At 39.9% G+C, this 20,769-nt stretch overlaps 2 protein-coding genes across 24 annotated transcripts in view; one reads left to right on the top strand and one right to left on the bottom strand.

Annotated features, from left to right (window-relative positions):
* Positions 1-391: 391 nt before the first annotated feature.
* Positions 392-8,599, bottom strand: znf451 (zinc finger protein 451). 2 transcript variants are annotated; one of them, XM_044214072.1, is made up of 13 exons: positions 8,423-8,599; positions 7,195-7,258; positions 6,738-6,821; positions 6,531-6,644; positions 5,627-5,738; positions 5,169-5,319; positions 4,941-5,067; positions 4,642-4,801; positions 4,081-4,228; positions 2,476-3,986; positions 2,324-2,395; positions 1,934-1,999; positions 392-555 (listed from the first exon to the last, which is right to left on the bottom strand). In XM_044214072.1, exons 2-13 carry the CDS (start codon positions 7,252-7,254, stop codon positions 515-517), a joined length of 2,646 nt encoding a protein of 881 aa, XP_044070007.1. In that variant the 5' UTR covers positions 7,255-7,258; positions 8,423-8,599; the 3' UTR covers positions 392-514. The 2 variants fall into 2 exon arrangements, with proteins under 2 accessions (XP_044070007.1, XP_044070006.1); XM_044214071.1 differs by having other exon boundaries at positions 8,419-8,599.
* Positions 8,600-10,830: 2,231 nt separating this feature from the next.
* dst (dystonin) overlaps positions 10,831-20,769 on the top strand; it is a 104,165-nt gene continuing 94,226 nt past the window's right edge. For 12 of the 22 annotated variants that reach the window (XM_044212958.1, XM_044212962.1, XM_044212963.1 and 9 more), the window contains exons 1-4: positions 10,861-11,145; positions 11,471-11,502; positions 12,744-12,932; positions 16,856-17,069. In XM_044212958.1, coding sequence (XP_044068893.1) covers positions 10,962-11,145; positions 11,471-11,502; positions 12,744-12,932; positions 16,856-17,069 — 619 coding nt within the window. In that variant the 5' untranslated portion in view covers positions 10,861-10,961. Of the gene's footprint in view, positions 11,146-11,470; positions 11,503-12,743; positions 12,933-16,120; positions 16,593-16,855; positions 17,070-18,246; positions 18,443-20,769 lie in introns of those variants that run through there. The other 10 variants (XM_044212956.1, XM_044212961.1, XM_044212964.1 and 7 more) reach the window with 5 other exon arrangements.

Below are 20,769 nucleotides of genomic sequence, written 5' to 3' on the forward strand. Positions count from 1 at the left end.
ATGACAGCACTTCAGGAAAGACAAACTTTTCTACATACAAAGGGTGGCCCTACTCCTTACGGTGCATACAATACACTGGATTTCAAGTCTGCAATGAAACCAGAGATGGCAATTGGAGATGCAGTTACTGCACTGTGGTCACAAGTTCAGCTACGGCATTTTGCAGTGTCATCGATGCCATCTATAGCACGTGTGTCGACACACCGAAGGGTTGAGTCTTCATAACAGAGGACTGTGCATAAATCTACAGCCACAACCCGAACGTCCACAAAATGGGATCTGCCAACCACAGTATGGTCTGTGTGGTTCCCTGTGATGGGAATGCCTTACATTGATTTTATCATATAATTATAAATGGATAGATTTATAAAATGATTAAAAACAGAAAAAGTAAAATAGCAACTAACATTTATTTAATATATTCAGATCACAAATACCTGCTACAAAACATGTCATTATAATGTCTGATAAACATTGTGTCCAAACGAAAAAAAAAACAAATCTTTTCATGTCCTTAAAACTCCAGAAGACTTCTTTTAAGAGCTTCTTCCAACTCTGTAAAAGAAAAGAAAAGCAGAATATAAGGATCCAAGTTACAGCATGACCAAATAAAACACTTTAGTAACATTATCAATAACACTAACATCTTGAGTTGTTACATTTCTATCCTGATACAGCTCCCACAGTCATGTATATGTTGTCACTGCAAACACACAACTCATTGGGCCTCATGCATGAATGTTTTCTTATTTTTCAGCAGACTTAAGTGCCGTCTGCAAACCACAAGCCAACAAGCCACTGATATTTGACAGGTAACGGTAAACGCAGACAAAAGAAATGAAAGAAAAAGAAAATACCACCTAAGGGCAGCTATAAAAAAACAAAACACTTTTCTTCTGCAGAGAAAGAAACTTTACTTAATGAAGTTTAGTTAAGAAAGAAAATCTTATTTTCAAGTGGGAGCAGAAAAGTGCAAAGCATGGCACCAGTGCAATTAATACTGTATGTGCAGAAGAGCGAACTCTCAGAAAATGGATGCCAAAAAACGACTGTCTGCTGCCAGGCGTACTATTACAGCCACAGGAGGGGCCCAGAAAACTGTCAAAACAACAGACATGGATGAGTACAATGGAGAGGTTTCTCTATCGGGGGTGCAGTCTGATTTTCCAGTGGACAGCGGCCTACCACAGCCAGGTTGTGTGCCCTCCCCCCTGCAGCCAGCGGGCCACCGCATTCAAGATGTGATTCTGTGAATCACATTTTTTGAATGGAATTATTTTCTACTGAGGAAGGGGAACGGATTTGGAGATGGTGCCTTGATGCGCGCACAAGTACAGTTGATTCCTCAAATTGTATTGGCTAGGCTAGTCCAGCAATGGCATTAAAATCCCCTTTTATCTGGGTCTGCTGAGCAGCACACTGTGGTGTTAAGTGGGAAGCAAATACTGATGAATACCACAAAAGTTCTTAAATTGTTTGCACGCACATTTTAAGATCAAATCTGTGCTTACGTACGATTCATGCATGAGGCCCATTGTTTTTAGTTTCTGCCTGACAACTGTAACTTGGCCTATCACCTGGAGGGCAAGCTTGACAAGCACTCAATATGTATTGGATCTTAGTTGAATTTAATTGTATCTGTATCAAATATTTTGCTTTTATGGAAAACTGAACAGTTGTTATGAAGGACTGTTTATCAGAATAAACATTCCTGTAAATTTGCATCACTGTGTAATATTTCACTGTCAGTAAAAAGTATACAAAAGGGACATACAGTAGACTCAGCAAAACAGAGAAGAATGTAGCAGAGGATTTAAAGCTACTGGAATAAATTTGTGATCTCCACAATTCAGTCGCAGCCTAAGGCTGCAATGAGTTATAAACTTTTCTCAGGGGAAACAAGGATTACATGCTCAGCCACATAAACACAAACCTGCTGACTCCCTTGCTTCTTCTGCACTGAAAGACGGTGAATGGTTCATCTCCTCCTCTGATTCATCTGTAAGACAACACATTAAATAATCCCAATAAAACAATAAGACGTTATATACATGTATATACTGCATATGTAAGACATTTCATAACTTTCAACTTGCAGATCTAATACAGTATGCATAGTCTTAAATTTTATCAATTGTTGAGCCAGATTCCTCTTTGATGAAATGACATGGTAGCTTTGGAAAAAACAAAGTTGATCAAAACACAAGCACTAAAATGGGATGTAATATAGCTCCAGTATATATGTACACTCTGCATTTGCTTGCCTATCTATTTTTCTATGTGGCGTGAGTTACACAGTGGTTGTGTATTGTTTATTGCCTACTTTCATGTGCTTCACTCTCTTTGTTGACCTGATCCATGTTGAAAAACTTCACCAGTGTCTCATCTTCAATCTCTGAAATGACAATATAAAAACAGAATTAAAAGCTGCACGCAAACGTAGATAATGAATGTCAACAAGTTGAACTGATTTACCATTGGTGTCTGGTTTGATCTCCACAGCATTGACTATTTTTACAGTGGTGGGTTCTGCTTTCATGTCTCTTCTGCAGGTCCTGGAGCTCACGCAAGGTTCCAGTGTACAGTGTCGGGAATGATAGTGTTTATGGAAACTCGGTACATCCATAAACCTTTCCTGGCAAGCTTTGCATTCTACGTCAAAGGTCTTGTCCAGGTTCAAAGCTGCGTGTTTTGTGTGGACGTGAGTCTTCATCTGTGCATAGGAAGGCACAGATATGCCACAAGGAGCGCACACATACTGACATTTTCCTTCAGTGGCCAGATCCCTCATGCATTGTGTATATGTAGCTTTCATGTCCTCTTTGCTCTTTTCTGAGCCCATGCATGGGCATGTAGGCTGACTGGAGCTTTCAGCAACAGTAGGCTGAACAACTTCAACATCATCCATACAGTAGTAGTCCTTACTGTGGAGACTCTTGTAGTGCTCCAAGAACTCGCCCTCAGATTCAAACTGCATGCTGTCGCAGAGACCGCAGAAGTGGGAGCTCTTTATCTGCCCGTCGTGCTCATTCATACAATGTCTACGTACAGTGGACTCTTTAAAGAACTTCTGAGGGCAGTGTCCACAGATGAATCTCTGATAGCTGTGACTGCTCACGTCATTGCAGTGTTGGTGGACGTCCGCTTCCGAGTCAAAGATGTCCTCGCACATCCTGCACATCCACGCCTGCTCTGCTTTTGAAGAAGATGTCTCTACTGTGTCATGCCGGACTGCGGTTTTTGTGGAGGATGAATGTAGGGTGACCTCTTTGCTGGTGGACGGCTTGTCATCAATGATCGTGGCGAGCTCCTCCGCAACTTCTTGTTCAGTGAAGTAGGTGTGTCCGCTGTGAGCTTCTGACACATGTGACAGGATGTCTTCATACCGAGGCATTTCCACGTTGCATTTGCGGCAGTAGAAGAGGAAGTTGGAGAGATGAGCTCCCCCGTGAAAGCGACTCATATGCAGGCGGGTAATTGAGGACTCTCCCATGAGTTTGCCACACACGCCGCACTGATGGAAAATTTGGTTCACAGCCAAGAGATGATTATTGGCTGCAGCCTCCTCTGAGAACTGCAGACCACACTCGCAGCACCATGCTGTTGCTGAGTTTCTGCTAGTGCTGGCATTCACGCTCGCGCTTAGTCTCTGCCGTTTGGCTGGAAATTCTTCACAATCGCTCCTCTTCTTGTTTCTTTTTTGAAAAGGCGTTTCAAGGCCGGTGGACTGTCTTCTCCCCTGTGCCTCTCTAGCCCTCTGTGTGTGTTGAATTTCACTAAACCTGCAGTACTGAAGGACTGCTTTCTCCATCGTTTGGTTGACCTCCACATCATGCTGGGTCGATTCTTTGTGTCTCTCAATTTCAGCTTGGCTGAGGAAGATTTTGCAGCAGAGGGAGCACTGCCCTCGCACTTGCAGCTGTTTCATTACCTGCACTATTGTTTTATCAGCCTTGGCCACTGCACAGCCCTGTCTGCAGTACACACTAAAAAAAATAAATAAATAAATAAAAAAGAACAATAAGAACAAAGGAAAGGAGAAATGACACGTTGTACTCAATAAATCACAATAAAACTTACTTAAAGTGAGCTTGAGCTGCCTGATGTGAGATCAGTACTTTGTGGCATAAAGAGCATCGGACATTAAACGTTACATCCTTGCACAGAGCGATGAGACGATTCTTCACGTATTGTGGGACAGGAACTGGCAGTGCTCTTCCTCTGGTGTCTTTAACAAGAAGAGAAAAGTAAATGGTACATGTAGTCTTCCTCATATAATACCTCCTGAGCACTTTCTTTAAGAAATGTAAAATAAGCCAAAAAAAGACAACCAAGTCATTTAGAAGATTTCGCTCATCTAGCGTGCACTGGAAATTTGCATATACAAATCCTTTAGGGACACAATCGCATGTATACAAAACTTTATTGTATATTATTCTAAACTTTATTCTATATTATTCTAAACTATATTCTTTATTCTTTATTCACACATTTATCACTACAATTGCACAGATGAAATAGAAAGTTGTTCAATTTTACTGCTTAATAACTATATTTTCACTTCCCCATGCCCATTTATTTTGGGGATTTGGATATGTGAGGTTTCAATAAAGATGTGTAGATAATAAAAATACAACTTACCATTCATGGCAAGTGACTCTGTGAAGTGGTTTTTGGCTGACATGTGCTGAAGACACTCATCTCGGAGGTTGAAGAGGACGTAGCAGGCAGGACAGGCAAAACACACAATCCGCTGATAGGTCTGAGTGATGCTGTGACCATCAGCAGTAGATGAGGACAACTAGTAATCAAAACAACATAATTAAAAAAATGTTTCTTTTCAAAAGAATTATTATGCTACTGTAGATCAATAGTTATTAACCACTACTTTTAAAAACTAATAGAATAAGTCAATGACACAGTCAGAAAAGTGCATAAACCTTAGACTCAAGATGCTTCCTCCATGCTTCTTTAGTTTGAAAATGTTGACCACAGGCAGCACAGGCAAAAAGCTCAGATGGACTTCCTTTGAGATTGATGGTTGGGTCACAAGGCGAGTGATCAAACCTACACACAAGATATTTTATTACTAAATATGCCATATTTGTACTCAGGAAAATGGTTCAAAAGGTATTACAGCTACACTGAAATGAACAGAAAAGGATTACCTTTTTAAGTGCCCATCGAGGAGGGACGCATTGTCATAAACTCGGCCACAGTTAATCACTGGACAAGTGTGTCTAGTTGAACTATTTCTGGGGAAAGAAGCAGGTCGGTGTCTTCTTCCAAAACCAGCACTGATCACTCCAGGTTGAGGACCTAAATAAAACACAAAGGTACAGTATAATAAGATGCACAGTCAGTCAACTGACACATCTTCTCCAACACGTAGTAGCATTGTAAAAGAGCACTGTCTCATTTGCATGCCTATATCTCTTAAAACAAAATTACATTTTAATCAGTGGATTATTGCAGCAGCACAAAATAGTGCACTGGTAAAAATATAAAAACAGCACATGACAGAAAAATGCCTTTAAAGCTGTTCTATTGGCTTGAATCAACTCAATGTCACTGTGACAATGTCAATGATTGTGTAACAGATTTCTCATCCAGCTTAAAAATGTACCTGGCATCTTTAACCACATGTCTACACAGCGCTTTGCTTCCTGATTTATTCCATTTGTAGAACTAAAAGCCAGCTCCTGCTGTCCACGAGCTTTTTGTAAGATTTGTTTCTCCTGAGAAAGACACAAAAATCGATTAACAACAACAGAACATATTCTGCCATATTTTTTACACTTGATGACAGATAGATCGAGGTCAGAGGAAGCCGACAGACAGTGTTTAATGTATGTTCTCTAAGTGACAAACAGTATAATGCCGTACGGAGTGAATACACCACTGATCATTCTTGTACTGTAGATTGCCGCAGTTATTTGTTTTCTATCCAATCTGCCCACAGGGTGGCACTGTTACTGCTATAACTGGCCTTACATGACCCCATATACCAACAGAACACACAAAGAACATTTCTACTGAGCATTTTAAGTTACATTTACCCTTTAAATGAAAAAAATACAAATAACGGCTGGTTATACAGTTGTTAATGAGGTTTTGCCAGCACTAAAGCAACAGACTGGACTTTCCTTTGCTAAGGACACAAACAGCTTTTGCAGAGTAGTTAATAAATAAAAAACTACTGTATGTATTGATAATATCGCACAAGTCTATTTTAGCAGTTGTAAGGTGATCATATCATTTTGACTCAAGGTAAATGCATAAGGCGTTCCTTTGCCAGTGTAGATGTTGCGCTGGATAAATGTGAATGTTTGGATGGAAATACTAGTAGAACACAGTTATCTCAGTACTGATTACATACAAGTTGAGCGTGTCTTTTTGCTTTTCAATGCAAGATGAAGAAACCAACTGAAGACAACGGTGTGATTGACACCTCCAAAAATGTAATAGCTTAACTACAGTCTAACAAGCAACAAATAATAGCAGCTCAGTTTATTTTGAAGCCACCGTACCTTGAACGCTCTACATTTATCTGCTCTTTCCTTTTTCTCCAGAGCCACCTGGTGTGCAAGTCTGTCCAGCGTAGATGTAACACGCGCCTTATGGCCGGTGATTTTATCTTCAAGCTACAGGAGAATAAAAAAGGCACAAAAATTTCAGAAAACTGTAGACAGGTATTCACACTATCTAATAAAAAAGGGTTCTATTTAGCCACTCACCGTGCCTACCAACGATGAACATCCCTCATCCTCACTATCACTCAGCAGATCAATACAATCCAATACTGGTCTGAGAGAGCCCTCCTGAAGCAAGTACAAGACACCATGTCATTTAATGTTATAAAACACAGCTAATTTTTAAGACTCAAAGAGGTCTGCAAACACTGTACAATGTAAAAAGGTGGTTTATTAATCTTAACATGCCCATGAAAACAGAGGTGATCTATGTCTGGTTTATGGAGCAGCAGCTTTTATTGTCCAGGGAATTAAATATGATATATTTATGAATGAAGTAAAATAGCAATTCAGTCTGATTATTTGGCTAGATCAAGATGTTATTGCACAATTAGTCCAGTCAATGTCAACAGACAGACAGAAAGTAAGCAACTGCAATTGATTATCTTATCCTTTGAACCCATTGATTGTTTTTAATAGATAAAGCGTACACATGACTTACTGATACAAACTCCACTTCTTCTTCCACCTCATCCTCATCTGCTTGAATTGGAGAAGACATTTATCTGAGGAAAAACAAACTAATGTAACTTTTTGAAGCTGCAGCCCTAACTTTAAACATGCATGTGGGTGAGGGGATGTGTACTAGTCAAGATAAGGCAGCCAGACAAGTGTCAGTAACAACATAACAGTTGTTAATAACAGTACTGCAACTTTAGCGCTGGGCCTGCTGACTCGGGATCAGTCAAAATTAGGACAAAATCCGTCAACGTTTTATAACAGTTAATTTATGGTTTAGCTAATCATGAACAACTGAACGAAAATGCATTGATATCGTTCAGTTGCATGAGATTTAGCCACACTTTGATTTAACATCAGCACTGGGTCAACTAGATACCCAAGTATAGTTCTCATATGTTGCTAATATTCGTAAGGTAAGGTTGCTCAAAGGACGAATGTTAAAATGTTTTAAAATCCATCGGAGGGCAGTTATTATACTCAGGAACCGTTCAGGAGACTTCGCGCCGATGTGAGGCTTGCGTAAAGTAACAAAGACACGACTTAATCCGGTGTAATGCAGGTCAGTTCCATTAAACTCATTATAACCCATGTAAAATCCAACATGGGGCATAATTTCCTCCTCGCCCGGGTGCGTCTCTTTTGTGCTGCCACTGATGGGTGGAACCTAAATTGCAACTGTCTAAGCTCTCAAAACGCGATGTTGTTGCAATATAGCTCTCGGCCACCACTGGCAGCACTGAGCGCCGAGCTGCTGACCAGCACCAACCCGACAAGCGAAGAGGAAGTTACGCGCCACAGTGGAATTGTTAACGTTAAAAGGCATATAACTGCACTTCATCGATGTAAATCGTATTTCTGCAACTTTAGACACACTTGACATTGACGTGAAGTATCCTAATCTGTCGCTGAGAAGTTCACCTGCCTTCTAGTGGGTTTGTGTTATCAACCGTCGTCTGTTCAGAAACTTTATTAGCTGCGAAATCTTGAAATGGGTGCTTCACTATGAAGGCAATCCAGGACAGTCCCGAACACCCGGGCTCTGGTTAAGCTAACGTTAGCTGTCGTTTGGGGCGTGACGTTTGCGGTTGCAACGGCTTTACCCCACTTCACTAACGTAAGGTAAACACGCTAAAGTTAGACTTGGGTTGGCGTTAATCAAATATGGTTGAAATCAATCAATGAATGACGCTGAATATCACATTACCTACTGCTTATTCTGCTGACTCCTCAGTTGACAGAGTGGTAAGCTAGCTAACATCCCAAATCAAAGTAAAAGCAGCTAGCCTGGGCTGCAACGTCACGTGTAACTGAAGCGCTCCTTTTCCACGCGGAGTGTGCCGTACGGACGGGGTTACTGGTTGTTGAAACAGAACAAACGTGAGAACAAACTCCGCCCGTCTGTTTTTATCTTGTCTGGACCGAAGTGTGAAGCTGTCGCCAACTATCAATTCAATTCAATTGAGCTTTATTGGCAAGGGAAACAGATGTAAATATTGCCAAAGCAAGTCTGAAATAAAAACAGAAACAGAAAAAAATTGCTATTAGAATATATACAGATAAGTAAGATAATATAGTAATAATCATAATAATAAAAATATTGACCTGCAGTTAAAAATACAAATACAAGTAAATGAAAACTACATAAACATTGCAACATTTTTTTTATGAGTGTGTGTGTGTGTGTGTGTGTGTGTGTGTGTCTAGGTCATAACTCAGTCAATATTTTGGTTCTCCCACTCGGATGAATAGCTATACTAAGGTTGTACCTAATCGCCACCGTTCACTTGATAAAATTGATTATACAAGTTCTCAGACCGAAAATTGCTGAATTGCTATGTAATGATAAATAAGTAGCAGCAGTAGCGTGCACAGGGGGGTGTGGGGGCTAATGTATACATTAGAAAGCACATACATGAACAACATATGCATGCATAACGTCTGTTGACACTGATATGATGATCACATACACTGATATTTACAGTGTACTGTATGTAACCTTACAATAAAATGTGTGGCCATGCTGGAGTAATATCTGTATGTGCACAAAAGTTTTAATGTTTGTACATAAATCCATTGTGATAATGCGGGTATAACGTTTATGTTGTAACTATACACCTTAAACAAAACATGAATGCCTGTGAGTAATTAGCAGTATCCGATCCAAGCCTCTTTAATTATGTTTCATAATCTTCTTGGACTATGTGCCGAAACTCGTGTGAACTATGGAGGAACAACTCAGAACACAGAAATGACTAGGATTCAAACCAGGACCCCTAAAAGAAGCAATGCTAGTTTCTTATGAACATGTGAGTAAGCAAATGATAATAGCATTTATGCAAGCTTATATATTTACATGTATTACAATAAATATGACTACTGTACATCTCTTACATAAACAGAAGACTTGTACAATAAAATGTGTAAATTTGTTGCAAATAAGAACACATGTTGACATACTCAAAACTGACCACCATTCACCACTTGAGGGTCTAAGGATAGAGGGGGTGGTATGCTGTACAGATTGTAAAGCCCCTTGAGGCAAATTTATTTTATGGGCATATATATTAACATACAAGACAAACTGAACATATCCTACTATGTTGTCATATATAGAATACTATATACCACTTTTACCACATGTACACATATGCGGACATACAGAATCATTCATATTTTGTAACTGCTTGTATGCAAATGTAGTTTATAGGAATGACATACATTCATTATTCCTAATAATGCTACATAAGTCAACAAATGGCATATAAGAATAACCATAAACAGACATTGCAATAATTTATATGTATGGTACCAATTATATATTATTTCATTGTGTAAAATATATATTGACACGTGCAGTGTTGTTTATATCGGTTTATCGCATATATGGACACATCTTGACATGCACAAACACTATGGCTGTTGCATATTATGGAAACACGTTACTGTAGATACTAATAAGGTCAGCATCCGGGCTTTTTGTTGGGCTCAGAATGGCCCTTTTAAAATTTGCAAATAAAACTATTTTCTTCTCCCCTCACACTTTGCTTACCTGAGTCTTTCATCTGACTGAAGAGAAAACGCCCTAAATGATGTCAGTTCATCCAAAAAATTACATAACCCATGCTGGATTATGACTGGAGTTGGTTTCTGTTTTTCTCCCTCATCCTGAAAGTGTCTGTGCATAGCATCTGGCTCATTTCAGTACAACAGGGTACATTTCACAGGGATGCTAACCCTATACAGCAAAATACACTCAGAGTAAACTATATCAGACAGACATGTATTACCAATAATAATGTATTTTAGTAACATTGTAGGTAGCCTATATAATTATGATAAAAATGCAAAATATGTCCCCTATAAACTATCTCACTGGATTACTGAGCTTCACAGACACATACTGTAGGTCTATATTAGTCTTATTGTTATTACAGCATTATCCTTTTGGGCAGCAGACTCTGCAGCAGATTACTGCGATGCTCAGATGATTCTGCTGACTCTCCCTGCCCCTGTAAAAAATAAATAAATAAAACTTGCGTCTCTGCTGAGTCATGCATTGTACCTCACAATAATGATATCAATAGTGTGGGCTGTCTACTTTGAACCTATGCGCTTTCCACGGTTTGCTCTGCGATGCTTCACGTGTGTCAGTCAGTGTCCTTATTCTCATCTTGAGCTTTCAGCGATATAAGGGCAGGAGAGGAGCCAGCTGTCTGAGGCTGCGGGATCTGTCCTACATCTCGTTTTATGATGATTGCTGCGGCGTTTTTGGTGCTGTTAAGGCCGTACAGTATTCAATGTGTGCTGCTATTATTGTTACTTTTGCTCGGGACTATAGCGACAATTTTGTTTTTCTGCTGCTGGCATCGCAGGCTTCGCAATGGAAAACATCCAATAAAATCTGTGCTCTCCGGACGCAGCAAGAGCCGCGGTGAGTAGCGCAGGCCAGCCGCATCTCCTCATCCTGACAGCTCGTGTCTGTAACCTGCATGTTCTGTATGTATTCATGGTGTTTTAACCGTTCTAGCAAAGTCTGCCCGTATCTGCAGTGTGGGCTGTAGGAGAAAACAAACCCATATTCACGTAGGCGTTAAGAAGTGTAAAGGCAGAGGGGTATTACTTTGTAACCCAGAATATCTCGAATTATTGTTAATTAAATACATGTTTGTAGTTGATATCTGCCATGTCATATTCCTACTTTATGGTAAATGTTCGATCATAACATCTCATTCTAACATCTGTTATCTGTCCTGTAGTTGGCCTCCGAGCACATCATTTTCGATCAGAGGTAGGATGAACTTTTTTCATTATGGGTTTGAGTCAGTCGTCTGTAATATCTAACATCTCGGAGAAATCAGGAGTTGTGTAAAATGTGTAAAAGCCTTATATGCCTTATGAGCCTGTCAAGTGTAATATGAGAAATGCTTCGCCCAAAAGCCTGTTTCTTTGGACTTTTACAGAATTGCATGACTATTTTAAGGACCATGATGTGCGCAATGCGCATGTGCTATCAATAAATAATGTAGGTGATTTTGCGGTTTCATTCATTAAGCAGGGTTGGAACTCTTTACAGTGTATTTTCAGAAACAGATTAAAACTGAGGTGTAAGTAAACCGATTGAAACACGCTCTATTTTATGATACATAAGGTATATTTGCCATCATGTTTGATGCCTAAATGCGTCAAGTAGAGCTTCAGTCGATCTGTTTCCGTTTTAAACACTTTGCTTTCAAAATAAAACTACGGAATTTTAAAACCCATAAGTCTATCAAAATGCATGAAAACAGTTTAAAACAACCACAGCGGCCAAACTGGCATCTTAAAATTATATTATGTTAAAACCTGTCTTAGTGGGCATAATTCCAGTGTTTCAGTAATTGATCTTCCTGGCATGGAAAGGATTTGTCTGTAATTTCATTAAACCTAAAACTAGAAAAGGGTTGGTGAAATGTAATTGTAGCACATCTCAATAAACCTTTAGAAAACCCATTAGTGCCATCAGTTTTATTGCTATAGATTACATTTGCACTTAATACACCTAAAAATAAAACTTTTTTTTTGTGATTCTCCTGGTGTTGAAGTTCCAAAAGCAGAAGCTTCATAAGCTTGCCTTCCTTTGCAGGTTATGTTATTGAACCACAGGACACTGAATTCCTACTGGTTCAGTACTGTAGCTGGTAGGGATTCAGTATCATGTTCAAGGACACAACAGCAGGACCTTAATGATGAAGAACAGTCTCCCTGATCATTACCTTCATATTAAGTCCAACAATAAACAGCTCTTAAAGAGAAACTCAGAGAGGGTTTCAAAAAGAAGTGATAGATAAAAATTTACTTTGAAAAATTTGCTTTTCCTTCTCCTGTAGTTACTGGAGTTGCTGTATCATCTTTCTCACAGTGCTTCCCCGGCCTAAGAAACCTGAATCTCATCACAATTGTTATTCATATTATGATCCCTTTTTATTTCTCTTGTTAAGTCTGCTGAAAGTCTAATCTGTTGCCAGCTTGACAGTTGTTCATGTTTCCCAGGGCTTCAGGCACAGTCCACGTCACGCAAGAAGGAGCATACATGCTAGAGTAACAGAGGAAAAGCCCAACCTGGTCGAGATTCCTGAGAGTGAACCCGATTCATCATCGAATCTAAGAAAACGCAAAGTGAAGAAGAGAGTCCTGCCAGAATTTTACCAGTCTGTACAAGTCACCCCCACACGCAAACCTGTAGGTACCCCCTTAACTGAAACCATGATTAATACTGACACTATCTTTTGCTTGCTTTCCTCCACAGGGACATCAGTGTGCCTGGTAAGGATTCAGTACCTTGCTCAAGGACACAGGGCAAGTGTTTGTCTACAGGGTGTAAACCCTGCTCTTGAAGGATGGTCATTTATAGGTCCTATGAAATTATATAATTTTTTTGTTATTGTGTTGTTACCTTGTATCACTGTGTGTATTGTTCATTATTGTTATTGATCATAATATGACAAATATGGATAAAAAAGCATGTTCACTTTTAATCATAGTCAGTCTCTTCAAACATATGAAACCTGCAGGTTTAACACAAAAGAAAATAGAAAAAAATCTCAGTCATTTCAAGGGACCTTTAAAGGGAGCTTCTTAGCTAACTTAGCATGAACACTTTAACATGTCTCCAATAGGTAATCTAATTTTGCTTTAAATAATACTCTTAAAAAAGATAAATAGGCCACAAGTTTTGCGTTAAAAGAAATATTTGTTGATCACCAAATTAAACCATACATTTGACTAATAAAAAGTTATATATTCAAATTGGGCCTCAATGCTCTAGTGTTTTTACATTAGCATGCAATTTCTAAAGGGGTTGCAGCCCTGCGTTTAAAAAGATGTGATGAATATATTGCATTAACAGATCACAGAGCATTTAACTCATTTATAAATCATTGATCTATGCATCATTCACACTAGTTGGCCACAAACCTATGACAAACATATGTTATTGTATCAGCTCTCTTGACTGATTTGACTGATTTCCAGTTTAAATTTCATATGATAATCCTCCATTTTAATAGATTCTATGATATCTGTTAATTTCGCCTTAGTAATCGTCTTAGTTGACATGCTGGTACGTGTCCTCTCTAATACATTCTAAGTCTGCTAACAATTTACCATGTTGGCATGAGAACATAATATGTATCCTTGTATGGATCAACAGCTCAGCTATTTGTTAACTCACCACAGATTTAGGCTTTTGGCTTTTTATTTCTGCATCTTTATGTTACCCTGTGAATTAGCTGTACTGAGTGTGCTCACCATCCTTCAAGACTTTTATCAGTTTCAGATAGTGCAGTTAATAAAGTAAGGTAAGGAGAGAGATAGTAACACCTGACCCATATATTGATCCATTTTTTTCCTGGAAGGGAACATACGGCAACAGCTGAAGAAACACAGGGCCTCAGCTGGAAATGTGTAATTATGGGAACATAAGGCATAACCACATTGGACCCCTTTGGTTTGTTGGGCTGTGGGTGTTTTTGAATGTGTCTGATTTTGAATGTCATTTATTGTATCCAGAATATTAAATATCCTACACAGCTTGTATCCCTATAGCAAAGGGCTATAGCTGTGACTGCTGTAGCAAATTCTAATTCAGTACAAGACGTGACATGACAATGATGTTTGAACTTAGGAACCTATTGATCTGTGTGACGTTGTCGCGTCTCCCTGCTTCCATTAGTTGTGTTGCAATACTCTAGATAACAGACACAAACAGTTTTGTGCTTTTTCTCACTGCCATTGTCAGCAAACAACATACATATCAACTTGATCAGAGCCGGCTATCATTTATGGAATCATGAGAGCTCGAGTGCAGGCCTAGATCGGCCCACCATGCATCATTCATGATATATTTGCATGTGTAGCCTGTACAAAATGAATGATCCAGAATGTTTGCCTTGTCTTGGTGAAACCATATTTTGTGTGTTGTTAACTGCTGATCTCTTTAAATGACCTTGATCAGTGTAAGGGAACTACTGATGACTTCACATATTCTATTCAAAGAGTGCGCAACACTAAAATGGAAAGATAAAAGCATTTGGCTTCACACTTGTGAAGATTTGAGCTCATTGCCCACATGATGGGCAAATGCATGCGCTCCTCTTTTATTTTTATTGAATAGGAACTGCACATTAGGCGAATAGGCAATTTAAAGTATTCTATCAGGGTTTCATCAAAATCAGTATATTTCACTGATGGATACCCTGTAGCCACTGTATTTTCTAATGTTACCCACAAAGAGTCAAATAGGTGACAGTCATGTCCTTATGTGTATTTTTTTAACAGCAACAGCTCCTCAGCGAAGAATATTAGGTATTAACAAAGAATTTTGTACTTCCCTAATGGAGAGGATAAGCCTTGTATTAAGTGATAGGGGAGGGCCTCTAATCTTATCCCTGTACATGCTCCATATATGAAAGAAAGTGAAAAACTGACTCGAGAGCATACACTTATTCCTATAGCAGCCCAACTAATAATTATTTCACAATAATGAGCATTAACTTTCCTCGAATCATGTAGTTTTTTTCCCCTCTTTAGTGGTAGGAATTATGAATAAGCAGAAAGCAAAAATGCTAAAAACTGCAACACTAAGCTGCCTTTTCAGCACTGAGTTTTATCCTGATGAAAAGTGATGCAATGATGAAAAGGCTGCTAATATTACCAGCGTGTTGCTTTTATCAGCTCTGCAGACTGACACTGACCCCAGCACTGCGAACAGATTCTCACTACTACTGCTATTTAAAAATAGAAATTATTTTCTGTGCCCCTGTAGAAATACTGTCAGAAGCTTGCAAGTTTATCCTCCTCATTTACATCTCATGCAGTAGCTCCAGGTTTACCTTCAGGAAGTAATAACATCCAGACAAACTTGACTGCAAGTCTTCAGGATCATAGCAGTCCGTTTCCCCTTTACATAGTTTTATCATTAAGCAAATTAAGTGTCATCATACAGGTATTTTACGCCCCACCCCTCTCCTTCTCCATCAGGATGTTTTTACTTGCATTTGTTCCGTTGCTCAATCTCAGGTGTGTCAGGGTGCAGCAGGAAATTGCAACACAAAGCCCTTTTCTCTCCGAGCGACTGTGTTATTCGCAGTTCTAGTTAGAATTAAAAGTCTACAAAAGACAACACATCAGAGATAACATCCCCAAAGCATTCATTTAATGGCATAAAGAGTTTTTTGATTATATTTTACTGGTTAAATAGGCTTGACCGGGTTTAAATGTACCTACTTAAACCAAGTGCAACCCTTTTTTGTGCGCACCCATGTACCCTCTCAGGTAATTAGCTCAACGTATATGAATGCTTTCACTGTACCCTCTGGTTAACACCCCATCCACAGTGTAGGCAGTTATGTAACTGTGTCCAGAGTCCCCTCAGCAGGTTAACTCTCTGTGGATCTAATGTGCATCTGTTGTGAAGTCCCTGCCATGAGAAACCGTGGTAGCTCTTGTCCTCTTATTACCCCCGCTTTTGATGTATTTGTAGCCCCACGGCACCTTTGTGCAGGGATGGCGCTCTAACACCGCCGTCGCTGTTGGAGCTGCTGTTGTTGGCTACCGGGTATGACGCGGAGACGCATGCAGTCTGCTCTCCCATCACGGTCCAGCTCTGCCTCGACAGCACACAGCGTACCCATCCCTTCAGCCCTCTGGAGATCTGACATCACCTCGCATCTTTAATGCTCAGATAAGGAGACGAACTCGTGGCCTGAGCATCCCTCAAAGGGCGTGGCACCCTTTGATATTGACGCACGAAATGTGTGATTAAAGGGTGGAAGCTAATAACGAGCAAATAGGATTGTTGTTTTTTTTTCTTCCAGCTGACAGGTCTCGATGTATACAGTGGTAAGTCTTATTGTTGACCTGGCGGGGGAGCCAGATACTATTGATTTCACATTGCCTTTATTTGGCTCAATCTTTTATTGTTATGGATTATTACGAGCTGGTGGCTCGTGTCACGGAGCGTCCTCACACCTAACGTGCGCTCACATTACGCACTTTGACCAGAAATAATGTGATTCGTGCGTGTTGTTCCTGTGCTGTGTTCTCTGTGAAACCAAGACAAGCATTGTTCCTTTTCTTTACCCCCGTTTTCTTTTGTCTCACAGAGCTCCAGTTCGGGGAACCCTTCCCTGCACGGCTCCATGTCTTCCTCGGCGGATTTCTCAGACGAGGATGATTACAGTGTTAAATCTGGGTCGGCATCACCTGCACCCGGGGACACTTTACCCTGGAACCTGCCCAGACATGAGCGGTCCAAGAGGAAAATCCAGGGAGGATCCGTGCTGGATCCGGCAGAGAGAGCCGTGCTCAGGATCGCAGGTGAGGGGCAGCCTCCTTGTTGTCCAGTTATCAGATAGTAATGTACTGTAACGAGGAAAACAATGATCGAATGAGCTGCAATAGGCTATACGGTGGACTACATGAGCTTATAGCGACTTGTTAAGGTGAACCTTTTCTTGGTATCCCCAGTTTTATTTGAGGTCCTAAACAGGGGCTGTAGTGACGTGGATTCGTGGTACATGTGATGGTATTTTGGTCTGTTCTTATTCTGGATATGATGCCTTAAAATTAACCATAGGGTTATCGGATATGTAGTGTAATTTTAAAAAGCAGCTCTTTATTATCTCTTTGAGCCACATTCTGCGTTACCTTTGATCAAATCAGTATCTTAAAGACCCATTTTAATGTATCATTTTTATTTTTATATGCTATAAGCATACGAGGACGCATCGTATGTGCCCAGAAAGTTGATAGTCAGAAAAGTCAGGTCGGTGGATTCAGACAGAAGAAATAACATCAAGCCTTCTGACAAGGACTCTTGTTGGTTTCACACTTGATAACATACTTGGAGCACTAAAGTTTAACAGCACAATAGTATTTTATAATGATACTTTGACTCTATTTGACGTTGTAAAAGCCCTGTCCAGCAGATGTGGATATAGGGACTGCTGTGGGCGAAGTTTTCGACCGTAAGCTTGCACCTTAGGGGAATCTGGGTGACATTAGTGACAGCTGATAGGCCATTACCAGCGAAGACACAGACATCATTTCAAACAGTAGTCTTTTAAATCTGACAGAGTTGTTTGGCAGGTGGACAACAATGGACAGGAACGTGGTCCACATTACGAACCGGTACAGAGACGCCTGGAAAGGAAAAGCGTTTATTTTACGCGCTGTAAAAAATGAATAATTCATTCAGGCTGGTTGTGACATATTTTTTAATCTACTGGTGTGAATTGGGTTAAACCTGGGGAGATTTAGCCTCTTATGTTAAGAAAATGGGATTTAAATGTTATTCTAATAACATTTAAGACTCAGTATAGGATCAATGGACTTGTTAAGACAGACATTTTTTGCAGCGCGGCACGTCCGGCAGACCTTCCTATCAATCTGGAGAGGAAGCGTCGCCTATTGGACAGACCGCAGACAAGGGAGGGATGTAGGGCGTTTCCTTTAGTGCAACAACAGCGCCGATCACTCTTGAATCCTCAGCACATACACATGCTTACAAACACACACACACATACATACACGCACACACACACGCGCGCGCGCTGTGCCCCTGTCCGCCGCTGGTGAATGTCCAGTTTGTGGAGCCCGGGTTATGGCTCAGTACGCAACGCAGGCTAATGTGCTCTCGGACGAACAGGAATACCTCCAAGCGTATGAGGATGTTTTGGAAAAATACAAAGGTAGGATCAATGCTGATCGGATGTTGTTTAGGCTTTGGGACGTTGAAGAAATTGCCTGATTGCTGCTTGACAGTTCACTACATGTCAGCCTGCCCCCCCTCTGGTGACTGGCTGGTCTTAGTGTCTTTATCCCTGCTGTGGAAAAGTGGGAATATTTCCTGCATGACATCACATTAAGGCTGATTTTTAGTAGCCAAAACAAATGCTTTATTATGAGCTTTTTTATGATCTCAGTTGATCATTAGATTAGAGGATTATTTCTCTTGTTTAGCTGTTATATGGAAATATTTAGCTCGGAATATGTCTGGAAAAACATTTCAAGCCAGATGACAACAGTGTCTACATCGATTTTTGTCAAATTGAAAGGTCTGGGTTTGTTGTTTTTTTTTTGTTTTGTTTTTTTTAGTAAATCATACTTTCACATTGTAAATGATCTATTTGTATATTTTTAGGGTGATCACCCATATGAGTATCATTGACTGAATATTGCTTAGGTGACCTATGTGGTGTCTCAAGGCAGAGAGGACAATGACATAGCAGGGTGAGGCGTTAGCTCATATCAGTAGCTCATGCCACTTCATGTAGCTGCTCCTTTTGGGTTTATCTAATTAATTAAAGCAAATCCATCACACACAAGAGGTCTATGCTATTCAGTGTCTCTTTGACAGCTTAGGCTCGATGACAAAATCATACAAATGCACTCTGAGGCCAGGCCTGTGGAGATCTGTTGGCTGAATTCAACCTGACACCAGCGGTTTTTAACTCCTGCGTTTCCTCTCCACACAAGGACCCAAAGTAAAACAATAAATGGCATATACTGTGCACTATTGTATTGAACGCTTTGCCGTGAGCGTGTTCTCTCAGCTGTTGAGTATTGTAGCCAGCAGGGCCAGTCAGCTGTGGTGTAAGGCTTAAACACCCTGACTGGACTCTAATGGGATCATATGATGTAGCATCATTAGGAATCTGTAGTTGTTGTCTTTAGGCAGAGGAGCTGTGGCACACAATGAGCTTACTTATTTTTCGTGTTTTCTCCTATCACTAACTGCCATTTTGTGATTAGTTTTTCCACGTTATATACTGATTTTTGGGAGATATTTGACTCCCCGGCAGTTGTTGCATGAACAATGAACTTATCAAAGAAGGGTAAGGCATTTTCTTGATAATTTTACCAGCAAATTTCAAAGTTTATGGACGTGTTGTAGCCTCACAATAATGCTAATAATTTTTATTTGTCGTGTGTTGTCACAATTCTTTCTTATATGTAAAGCTGGCTAAATTTTGTGTCATTTTCTTTTCTTATCAATATTCTGCACAGAAAAATGTGGCTATTGAGTGATCTTGGTAGAATCTTGAGATCAGCCGGTGGGCTGTTTCCATCAGCTTTGTTTCCATCGCTCTCCTCATGGCAGGAAAAAAACATTCCAGCTTTTACTGTTGAAGCTATTGAATTTATCAATATTTAATAACAAGAGGTCAGTTAAGGAGAGAGGCAGCAGGCTATAGTAATACACATTATCATTTCCTAATTTCTTTATAAGTTGTGGACTGCTTGTGTCTGAGAATGGTAAAGAGTGACGAGCGAGATGATGACAATTTACACGTTAAGATTTACAAAAATCTAATAAAATATAATTTTATGTGAGAAGAAAGCTTCAGAAATTTAGATCTTAGTTTGTAGAAGTTATTGTTTGCATAAGTTAGGAGGTTGTATTTACTGTTTCCATAAAAAGTTTGTTTGCTTCTCCACAGCCTAGACATTTTTCTATAGGGCGCTGGCTAAGTGCTGGAAAAATCCCTGTTTCTATCGTTACTTTAGTTTTATTTGCAGTTGATGGGATCACCCAGAGCCCCAAGCGTCTCTCCATGTGATGTGAATCAAAGGGGGACATTTTTGTAACAAAATCATCAACAGTAACCATTCAAACACAACCAAACAGACCAGTAAACAGAACCGCCAGTGGGCCAGCTATAAAGTAGGAAACAGAATTGTCTTTCTCTCACCAAATCAATTTACGATTGGATCGTTTTTATATTTAACTGTGGAAATTTGGCTTACTTCCAAAGTCATCAAACACCTCTGAGTGAATGTTAGCTGTCAGTTCCAGAGAAAAGATAAGAACTGGAGGAAAAAGCTTTACATGCTTCATTGTAGTGAGTGAGTGCCAGTGTGACCTTTTGTGAACTCCAGCTGCTTGACTGCTAAATTGACAAATTTCAAGATCCAGGAAATGCTGTAAGTTCTGAACTGTATTTGAAAGAAAGGTTCAGGATTTTTGGCGACTAAGCATAAAAATCACCATTGACTGGGAACATTTGTGTAGTTG

This window comes from Siniperca chuatsi, linkage group LG11, assembly GCF_020085105.1.
Source record: "Siniperca chuatsi isolate FFG_IHB_CAS linkage group LG11, ASM2008510v1, whole genome shotgun sequence".
NCBI lineage: Eukaryota > Metazoa > Chordata > Actinopteri > Centrarchiformes > Sinipercidae > Siniperca > Siniperca chuatsi.

Excerpts from the sequence above, each read along its gene's own strand:
- znf451 (XM_044214072.1), bottom strand. The coding sequence starts at position 7,254 with ATGTCTTCTCCAATTCAAGCAGATGAGGATGAGGTGGAAGAAGAAGTG. Across the intron at positions 6,822-7,194 it reads AAGAAGTGGAGTTTGTATCA|GAGGGCTCTCTCAGACCAGT; the intron begins GTAAGTCATGTG and ends TACTTGCTTCAG. Across the intron at positions 5,068-5,168 it reads CTCGATGGGCACTTAAAAAG|GTTTGATCACTCGCCTTGTG; the intron begins GTAATCCTTTTC and ends TCTTGTGTGTAG.